This window comes from Danio rerio, chromosome 23, assembly GCF_052040795.2.
Source record: "Danio rerio strain M-AB ecotype USA chromosome 23, GRCz13ab, whole genome shotgun sequence".
Taxonomy (NCBI): Eukaryota; Metazoa; Chordata; class Actinopteri; order Cypriniformes; family Danionidae; genus Danio; species Danio rerio.
Genome location: NC_141043.1, coordinates 20,300,751 through 20,312,422, shown reverse-complemented (window position 1 = coordinate 20,312,422; position 11,672 = coordinate 20,300,751). Strand labels below are relative to the sequence as shown.

The 11,672-nt window shown below is 35.2% G+C and overlaps 1 protein-coding gene across 18 annotated transcripts in view; it reads right to left on the bottom strand.

Moving 5' to 3' along the window:
- Nucleotides 1-11,672, bottom strand: part of nol4lb (nucleolar protein 4-like b) — a 205,818-nt gene that overhangs the window by 95,666 nt on the left and 98,480 nt on the right. For all 18 annotated transcript variants that reach the window (XM_087306217.1, XM_087306219.1, XM_087306218.1 and 15 more), the window contains one exon: nt 4,742-4,889. In XM_087306217.1, the coding sequence (XP_087162343.1) occupies nt 4,742-4,889 (148 nt within the window). The remainder of the gene's footprint in view (nt 1-4,741; nt 4,890-11,672) is intronic.

The following is an 11,672-nucleotide window of genomic DNA, read 5'->3' as shown; positions in this document are numbered from 1 at the left end:
CGGGGCTTAGCGAAATGTCAATTGGTAGATAAAGAGTTTAATGTCAACAAGAAACCAATGCGTGAAGTTTGCCATTGAAGTTAAATATCTACATATAAAGTGAAAATGCCAGTCTGTCTGCACAGTGAGCACAACCTGAATTGTGTAGCCATAACCCCACTGCAGCAGATGAATCATATGCTCTCCACTAACTTCCCTCCTATTGGTGATCACTTGTGAAAGTCGCTTCTTATTTGCATAAAGTAGAGCCTTTCTAAAGTTTTGTCGCAAATGGTCACTGTCACTCATGTCGCTTGAAGTGGCCAGCTCTCCATTGAAATGAATAGGAGCACTGGTGATATGAATGGGGCTTTAAACTATTTTCTTTTGCAAAACCGAAAAATATAGACATAAATCCATATTATGAAAGTTAACCTCCGTTCATCAATATGTATCTCTTTTTGTCAGTGTTGGAGTGACATAAGATTAAATGATATTGTCGAGTGACAGAAGAGCAAATGATCATTGTAAGGTGAATTACCCTTTAAGAACTGCAGCATTACTGTCATGAGCAGAGAGAGTTTGCTGAATCTTATTCGAAATCAATGTATTTCTGATAGGAATTCATTGATTCTCTCTGAAGAGAGAGTTCACTTGTCATGGCTGAAGGAGCAAGAAAAGGTGTCTGCTGGGAGGGCTCGATTTGTGATTCAGAAGCTCAGTGTTCGCATGTGTGTGTGGGTGTGTGTCCACGTCTGCATTCAGCCTATATGTTTATCCTAAGCATCTGAAAAGAAAACTGTATGTATGTGTCTTTCAAAAGCAGCTTTTTGCACTTGCCTTCAATGTAGAAAGATTACAGTTATATTTGCACCATAGGTGGAGGAAAAGGGGAGGGAGAGGAAAAACGCTCTCTGCTTTGCCCGTCATTATCTAAATGCAGAGCCTTCAGGGTCATGGAAGTTCATGAAGAGAATACAGATTTGAGACGATACAAGTGTGAATAAATGATTTTTTCAACTGTACTTTTCCTTTAGCAATTTAAAAACATGCCCACACCACTCTATATACTCGCTGCTCTCTCTTTCCATCGCTCTTTTTCTCCTTATCTCCATTCGTCTATGAATTTTTCTCTTTGTCCAGATCCTTCTCTTCCCTTGAAAGCAGCAGGGAGGAGGCCACTCGATCACAATCGATACCTACATCTCTTCTCGCCTCATTCTGGCCATTCCACTGCTCTCAAACAGCATGTGTATAAAAGAACATGCTTCATCTGCTGACACACACACACACACACACACACAAAAACACACACACACACATACTCTCTCTCTCTCTCTCTCTCTCTTTCTCTGTTCTCAATAACACTTCCCAAAACCTCAATAAGAATTTTCCTTAAGCCTTACCTAAAGTTTTAGCAGAAGTAAATAACACTGTACATTTCTAACAATATGTTTTCCAGTTAATATATTATGAATTTTTATTCATATATGAATATATATTCATCTACACCACTGGTCAAAAATTTGGAATGGCTTCAGTGCTTCCCATAGGTTTGAAATATACTTGCGGTGGAAGCTGGATTGAAACACATTATTTACCCACATCACAAGACTAACTATAAGCCACAAACAAAACATAATTGAACTATACAATTTGACAAAAGTTTGTCGACGATCCTAGTTGTAAGAGCAACAAATAATAACTTGACTTCTAGTTGATCATTTGGAAAAGTGACAGAAGGTAGATTTTTCAGATGAATCATCGGTTGAACTGCATCCCAATCATCACAAATACTGCAGAAGACCTATTGGAACCCGCATGGACTCAAGATTCTCACAGAAATAAGTCAAGTTTGGTGAAGGAAAAAAATCATGGTTTGGGGTTATAATCAGCATGGGGGTGTGCGAGAAATTTGCAGAGTGGATGGCAACATCAACAGCCTGAGGTATCAAGACATTTGTATTGCCCATTACATTAAACGCCACAAAAGAGGTCAAATTCTTCAACAAGAAAGCGCTCCTTCTCATACTTCAGCCTCCACATCAAAGTTCCTGAAAGCAAAGAAGGTTAAGGTGCTCCAGGATTGGCCAGCCCAGTCAATAAACATGAACATTATTGAGCATGTCTGGGGTAAGATGGATTGAAGGTGAATCCAAAGAATCTTGGTGAACTCTGGGAGTCCTGCAAGAACGCTTTTTTGCCAAATGATTAACTAGAAGTCAAGTTATTATTTGTTGTTCCTAAAACAAGACTTTTGTCAGGTAGTGTAATTTTATGTATTATGACACTAATATACTTTGTTTCTTTTTAATGGGTTAAAGTAAAATAAAAAATAAAAATCTGTTGAAATAAAAAAGAAATCCACTATGTTTCTTACTTTTACGCTATTCAGGACTGACAGGTAAAATCTGCTTCTTTCTCTCTCTCTCAAGTTCAAAGCAAACTTGAATGCCAAAGCATTTTAGATCTGTATATAAAAAAGCAAATGTATTACATTAACATTATTAAATTAAAAACAATAAATGACAAAAAAGGGAATAAAAACAGACAATATCTCTAAAAATTTTAATAATAAAATGTGTAGATTATTTAAATAAGGCAAATGCATTGATTAACCATTACTAATGGTGTACACTTGTTTAGCAGCCAGTTTAGTTGAGTATATAGTGAAGTTTTTCTGAGACGTTTAGATCGAAGAATTAATTATTTAATATTTTTCTCGCTTTCATGCAAAAACCCACACGATTAAAGACAGCTTTAAAAAGCAAAAGCAAAAGCAAAAGCTGAATCCCAGACATTTTAGGAGATGTAGAAACCCCAGCCAGAGTTTTTTAAGTCCCAAAAAGACATGTCTCTGTGGGTATGCAGAGCATGTGAGACTGTCTGTGGGAGTGTTGACAGGTCTCGTGCACATAGATCATTGTATTGTAGATCATTGAATATATTGGGTGGATACAAAAAAGTGTAAAAGCCTCATAATAACAGTAAAAAAAGTTACTAAGTATACTAGGACAGCCATTGTTATACCTGGGCAGCCCGCCCAAGTGAAGTCTATGTGTGGGAAGCACTGGCTTTTATTCAGCAAGAATGCATCAAACTGGCTAGAAGTGATAGTAGTGAGAAATGTATCACAGTTTTCACAAAAATATTAAGCATTACATCTGATGATAAGAAAGGCAGTGGTGTAAAGTAACAAATTACAACTACCCAAATGACTGTGATTGAGTAGTTTTTTCTCAGGAATTGTAATTTACTAAGTAGTTTTCAAAATGTGTACTTTTACTTTCCCTTGAATGCATTTATAGTGCTGTACTGGTACTTTTACTCCACTAATTTCCTTCAACCTGCAGTCACTACCTTATTTTGTTCTTGTCTATGGGGATATGAAAAATCAGTCCTGTGATTCCCATCCAATCAAATAATAATAATTTTGCAACATCATGAACAATTTGATCAGATGTCCAAAGATGTCCAAAATCTTTACACGCAATGACTGTTCAATCTGAATGTCACTAATGAGAAGATGGTCTATTCATCTCTTCATGAGAATAAGGCTCATGTTTACTGTACAATGACTGAAATCTTCAAATAGCCTTAATATCTAAATGCACTACAGAATGTTACGTTTACACAAACACATGCATGTAAAAGCATCTGCTTTGCACAGTGTAATACTCACTACTCGAGTACTTTTTACTCATACTTTCAATAATATTTACAAGTTACAACAGATGCCTATATTATCAAATACTTGAACATCAAATCAGTATGTCACATTAAGTTTTAAAAGATATTGTGACACTAAAATTTAGCTTTATCATAGCCATTTTTCCTATAGAAATATTTTTTTGTTCGTTAGTTTTCCTTGTAATTTGACAAAATAAATGCATTTATAAACTAGAATCTTCCTTTTAGGCCTGTCATGGCATTTTAGTATGCGATAAGTTGTCTCAAACAAATGCTATAATCTTGTTTGACACTTTAAGACCATTTTATACAACAGATTAAATAATAATAATAATAAAATTGTTTAATAAAGAATAAAAACATTTGTCTTTTGTAGCAGATATAGTAACAATCACACTAATTCTAAACTATTCAACTATTCTAAACACAATAAATAACAAGTGCAGTAAACTACACAAATAACACACATAAAACTACAATCAGGCTTGACTACAAGGAAAATAACGCTAAAAATATTTAGTCATCGAAAAAAAAAATCTTACTGTACCTCCTTTTATTCATAAATGTTTCTTTTAATTAAACTATTACTTTAAATATCCAACATTTACATACCTGCCAACACTTCCATTTTTACCCGGCAGTCTTTCGTATTTCAGACCCATCTCCTGCCACCCTCCCGTTTTGTTATTTCTCCAGGAAAACTAGCGTAATTTCATCCTCAGCTTACTGGTACAGTTTATAACACCGCCAGATTGCCAACTTATAGTATCTGATCGCAGTGGCTGCCCGAAACTTGCTGCATAGTACAGTTACTTAGCTGTGTTATTCAGACACCTCACCCCCGACACCTAGACATCCCACACCACCCACACACCACACCCTCCCGGAGTTTCAGAGATGGCAGAAACGATGGCAGGTATGCATATAGTGTAACGCAACACTATGCATCCCTTTTAGAGATGTTTATATTTAATTACCGAACAACGAGAGAAAAATACTGATTAAGGAAATGACTTATTACACACACGCGCTTTACTAGAGCCTCTAGAGTAATCAGTGGGTTAACTCTTACCGTCCTCTTCCTTGTGTGCGTTTTGCGGGCTGTGCATCCTATCCGCGCTGGAGGGGTGATTCAGGTCAGACAGAGTGCCGTGACGTTCAGCTGATATCCATGTGGGGTCACTCATATCAAACTCCTCGCTACTCACTGAACACTCATCCTGCAGAGAGAGAGAAAGAGAGAGACAGAGCCAGAGAGATGTCAGTGCGACAGCTGAAGCAAGATTGCTCATATCGGCGTGTGTGCAAAAACTAGAATAGATGTGTAAGTCAGATTGGGCTGTGATGTTGGCAGGCAAACAGGCCCATGAGGAGGCCTGTCAGAGAGAGCAGTCACCCCCTGCTGAGTGACAGCATCACTCATATACACACACACACACACACAGGCCCAACGAGACCACCAAAGGTACAGGCCAGATACAGCACAGTGCGAACTGCGAGGGGCTTTAAATGTGCTGTATGTAAGTTTTTGACTCTTCTAAAGCATAAAAATACCAAAATATGTTTGCAGATATTTAAGAAACATGCTAAGTGAATATTCTTGTTTATTACTGTCTTGGACAGTAGAAGAGTCCGAAATGAAATGCAGATTCAGAGTTCCACATGAGGTTATTAATTAGCAAATAATATAAATATTACGAGCGTAAACATTAGGTGAGCAGGTTACATTGTAATCATGTTTCCTAACAACATGCTTCGTGATGAGATTTGCAGGGATAAGCAATTTGGCTGTTTGCAAGAGACGAAACACAACAGAAATTTAAATACGGTTATTCAGAAGCACAGAATAGTGCTCTTACTGCACTCCAGCGAAATGGTAAGGTTTATCGTTTAATTATTCCCTTTTAATCCTCTTTAACATAATTAAATGTACATGCTGAATCACTGATATGTATTGGTTTTGAGTCTAAAATTTTATTTCAAATCGTTTATTTTATTTTCATGATGTGAGGTGAACTATTTGCTGCTGCTTTCAGTAGTATGGCAATCAAACTCACATTTTTAGCATTTTAAACTGAATAAAGCACATGAAGTGTACCTGAGGTGATCATTGACAGTTTATACTGTTGTTCAGTTGCAAAAAAAATAAATAGTACTCTATAGTACTATAAAGTACGCTAAAATCAGTATGAGAGCCGAGTAGTATGTTCAAATTCATAGAATTTGAAAATCAGTATGCGAGAAGTACCCGGATGACTTACTACTTCCGGTGAGATTCTGGAGTGCGCATCCCATGCACGCTGCGCTATCCCATAATGCCCCGCGAGAGAATTCATGAATGGAAGTGATTGACGCAACTGATACAGGTAGGTCACGTGACCATGACAAAATAGCGGATGTAGTACGTCCGAATTCCATTCATACTTTTCACATTCATACTGTATAGAACATACTTTTCTAACGGCCGAGTAGTCGGTTTAAATTCAAATGCAGTACCTACTGATTAGTAGGCGGTTTCGGACGCAGCCACTGTTTCTTACATATTAATTCGAGGTGTTGGTTAGAACAAAAAACTCATTTTAATATGGAAAATATTTCTTCTAACGCATGCCATTGCTTTTATTTGACAATTGAAATCAGCTGTTTGGCTCGATCGTCACACTCACTCCTGTTGGTCCTCAATTTCGCAACCTGCGCTTGCATTTGTTTTGACATAGGAATGCAATACCTAGTTCAACCACTGGGTGTCAAACTTACATACTGCACCTTTAATATACACTATAGCTGTGTCTCAAATGGCACACAATGGCACACGGAAATTCCAACTGTTTCTCTGACGAAATTTGATGGTTGCCAGATTAGTGAAATAAACTAATTTTATTATACTTATACTTTATTATACTTTAGCATACTTACTCTCGTAAAAAAAAATTTGCTTTCACAATCCAAAATAAATAACGTAATCCAACATGAGCGCCAGAAAGCTCTACCCCTTCCGCTACGTGGGCAAAGCTGCGACTATTGAGTGTGTGAAGAGTCCCTCATTCCACAGTTCATTATAGTGGCTAAATGAGTCCAGGTAGCTGAAGTGCACTTATTATTTTTAGAGTTTTCAGTGGGAATGCACTACTTAAACTAGTTATACTACAAAATGGCGTAGAATAATGCAACAGTTTGCAATTTGGGACGCACCTTATAAGTTTGGGATCAGTAAGATTTTTAAAATATTTTTAAAGAAGCCTATTCTGCTCACCAAGGTTGTGTTTATTTGATAAAAAAATACAGACATTTAAAAATCATTTTTAATTTTCTGAAATTGTAATAATAATTCACATTTTATTATATTTTTGATTAAATAGACGCAGCCTTGGTGAGCACAATAGTCTTTTTAAAAACGTTTTTAAACTCTACTAGATCCCAAACTTTTAACCAGTATCTATTCTACTATGATGAAAAATATGATTCATTTCTGAAATGCTTACACTCTGACTGACCTCAAGGCAAGGCACCCAGTGTGAATGCTTTGAAAATCAACTGAATGCGCATGAATCATTTTGTAATTAAAGGAACATGTACAAGATAATATTTAATTCACGCGCATCAATAACGGTTTGCACTACTGTATGTATAGCTATGTAAGAACATTTATCTGCTGAAGAGCATGCATTGAAGCATCTAAAAGTAAATAACATGTGTGAAATATTTTCTAAGGTGCGCATGTGAAACTGATATTTTATTAGCAGACAAATTCATTCTGCGGGTAAGGTTGTGAAAAGTTCAGATGAAAAACTTTTTCTATCATCAGGGAAACTGTTTTTTAGTAGTATAGATGTCCTGAATGTGGTATATCTTTCAAAAGTTTGAGGTCAGTGAGACTTTTTTGAAGGAAAGAAATGCTCTTATTCATTAAGAATGCATTCAATTGGCCAAAAGTGACGAGAAAGACTAACAGGCAGCCAGCCCAGAACATCAAACAGTACATCAACACATCAGAATAATTTCTGAAGATCACGTAACATTGTGAAAAAGCTACACAGATTTTCTAAGTTGTAAAGTTTCATATTGTTATGATTTCAGTAGATTTCTGATTAATTAAATTCATCCTTGGCAAGCAAGAGAGAACTCTAAGAAATAAAAACCAAAAAGAAGAAAAGACCACAAACATTTAAATGGTGGTACATAATATGGATGGGCCAAATAAACCGATATTATCAAATAGCGATCAATTTAATGTCAATAACAATGATGAGCTCTGGACTTTTTTACTCTGTATTAATCTAAGAGCCAATCACAAATAGGCGACAATGGGAATCTAAAAGTGTGTTGATATTAGAAATGAACTGAATTTTGCCACTGAAAATGTATCAGCCGGAAATAGGTTGTGCTTTAGACCATTTCAATGTGATGACGTCATTGGCCCATCAACATTTCCTGCTTTCTGTAACATGAGGCGATTCAATCATACTGTATTTTGATGTTATAATAGCTATCGTAACATTATCTATCAATATGGAGAACTTTTTGGACTCTCAGAAGCTATAGAAATGTAAAATGTGAAACATGAAATACGTCACCTAGAGGGTGCATTATAGACCATTTTGAGGGATGTAAACAAGATGTATTGATTGTATACATCCCTCAGAATGGTCTATAATGCACCCTCTAATTTTTGTGGCTTCAGTCATAGTTGGGGTACTCTTTTAAATCTGAAAGCATTAACAACTTATATTGAAAAATATTTCTTTATTATTCAAAATGCAATATATTTATTGAGATTTTTGCCATATCGCCATATAGTTTATAAAAATATACACGATTTAAAGCATCATTTATGTTGAGAAAACAAAGTGCTAATCCTTAAGATACTTAAACTGCACAGTTTTGTATAGTCTTAATTTCGATTTCTAAACCTCAATGAACAGAAGGAGCAAGCTCAAACTGATACATCCACAGTCTATTCATCTCTTCCTGAAATTTAATTAATCATTTGTTCTGAAAAGCAATTTGTAGCAATTGTTTCCCTGAATAAGTCCATTTTCCTGTTCGATATATTAAAGGCACAGCATGCAGCACCCACCGACTGTGATGACTGCAGCTATTTAAATATATGAATCAAATAAATCAGTGTAATGTTTTTTGCCACATTTGACAGCATCACTTCCTTTACATGAGTGTTTTTTTTATCCTTGTCAAGTACATCTGTAATGCTGGATAAGGAAAACTACCAGTCAAAAGTATTATCCAGAATAAACACTCATGCAAACTGTGGGCTTGGCTAAATACAATTTAACAAATGTTTACTATGCTGAAAAGACAAAGATATAGAAATGATACTTCACGCATAAATGACAAACCACAGTTAATTAACTCACTTTAAATGTAATCTAAGATGTACAGTAGGTGACTTTTTATTCACTTTTTTTTGAGTAATAAAATCAAAAAAATAAAAAATAAATAATTCCTCAATGTATCATCTAGAGCCAGAAGTATTAATGTGGCTTTGACTGTATTTGTTTTGGCTCTCAAATTGCCAGTAGTCTTTGAATTGCATTAATAAACCCACAAGAAACACTGTTTCAGTCAAAAAGCTTCTTTAATTGTTTCACTGAAGTAAAACCTCCAACTTAAATGGCTTGAGAATGAGTAAATTGACAGCAATGTTTCATTTTTGGATGAACTTATCCCTCTTGATATGACAAATATATAGATGCAAAGGTAATGACTATCTAATAATGGCTATTAAAGTTAATTTGTTCCCTTGGTTTATAAAATTGCTCCTCAATTTGATAAACCTGCTCAGTTGGACAGCATCATGCCAAGCCTGTCCATTTCTGGAGGACGGCCATCATCTCCTTTTAATCACATAACCACCTATATCCTCAAATGAATGTCTCGGAATACTCTCAAGAGCCCAGACGGTTCCGTTCGGTAGTTACAATCTGGAACATGTGTTCATTATCAACATGAGCATCTCAAACCGGCTCAATGGCCTGCGCATGCTGTGCCGGGGTTTGTAAAGCAATGAAATACCTGTGTATAATGTGCTGGATGGAAAAGGATGATTTATTAGACAGGCGAAAGTAAAAGCTGCCCCAGGGACAGCGGGCGAGGACCCATCTGCTCATGGCTGTTGTTGTAGGGAAGCCCGCCACCCCGCCACACGGCAAGACCTCCGTTTAAACAGACGCATTTTCCCCCCAGAGCTGCCAATCACACAATACCACCCACCACCAGCCCTGCGCCGACTCTGATTGGTTATGGCACTTTACATGCAAATTTGACAGTGTATTATTAATGGGGAATACTCTTCTGGCCACTTCGTTCCGGCTGCTCCTGTAAAGGAGATTTTGCAGTTTAAATAATTTATACAATACAAATACTTGACTATAAAGCAAGGTATTTACATATATCTATTTATATATATATATATACAGAATTATCTGTAAAAAATGTCTGTGATTTTAAAAACCTGTTAAATGATTAGCCAGCTAACCATAATACATTATTGTTTCATATCTGCAACATATTTTGTGACAACGAAACTAATAACATGGTGACAAAAGTTTATTATTTACATATTATAGAACTATAGAGCATTTGAGAAACCTGTTTTTAATATATGATATAATACAATAATTATATTATAATAAAATACAATTTTTGTCTATTAACTAATTCTGTTTAATGCAGGTAGTAAAACATAAACTACTTCGACATCAACAGTTTATTAGGAAGTATACACATTGGCATGTGTTAGACTTTGGTCTCACTTAAGCTCTTGGAATTGTTTTCAAACATAATTATAACCCTCATTTTTTATTTATTTTTTTTATTTATTTATTTTTTTACATTCCATCTCAACACTTTCACAGTTCTTATGTTTATGTACACTATTGTTCAAAACTTTGGTCTCAGTACATTTAAAAAAAAAAGAAACTAGTACATTTACCCAGAAAGAATGCATTAAATTACAATACATCATATATTTTAATTTTAATGCAGTTTTATTTAAACTGATAATTTAGAAATGGCAACTGGAGTAATAGCTACAGAAAAGATTACAGGAACAAAAATAATCTTTAAATAAAATAAAATAAAATAAATCTTTAATTTTACATTACAATAATATCTCCTACTGCATTTTTAATCAAAACAAATGTGGCTTTGGGGATTTTTAGAAAAACATACTATTTAAAATGAAAACATTTTACCCCTCAAAAATTTGTAGTGTATTTATTTAATCAAATCAATTAGGGCTGCACGATATAGAAAAATCTGATGTTTCCATCTTTTATTTTTCTGCAAAAACTATTGCGATATGAATACACTTTCACAAGATTTTCAAAAGATGTTTACCAGTATTGAGGTACAGAAATTGAATAATCACAATGAAAAAAAATACTTTTCTTACTTTGCTTTGTCTCATTTCTAGTCTAAGTATCTAAAAAAAAACACTAGAGCAAGTAAAAATATTGGTTTCACCTTCAGAAGAAATAATTCAAAATAATGAGGTTTTTACTTAAAACAAGTTAAATTATCTGCCAGTGGGGTAAGCAATATAATCTTGTTTTTACTGAGAAATGTAGATATTTGAACTAGAAGTCATATAAGTTCTGTATAATACAGTCATTAAATACAATTCTGTAGCTCCTGGTCAACTACAATTCAAACTCAACATTGCATATCTTGCGATGTGACTATTAAATGCCCTGAATAGACTGCAATTAGTCCAAAATGCGGCCGCGAGACTTCTGACAGGGACTCGAAAGCATGAACACATATATCCCTAGTTCTTTCCTCTCTGGGCTGGCTGCCTGTTAGGTCATTCATTTTTTTCTATAAATCCTTAAACGATCCGGCACTATCTTATCTATCAGATCTCCTACATGTTTATTATCCTGGTAGGTCACTAAAGTCTTTTGATCAGTTTATTCTTTCTGTACCAAGGTCTTGGTGCAAGCGAAGTGGGGATCTGGCTTTTGCTGTTATCTCCCCAAAATACA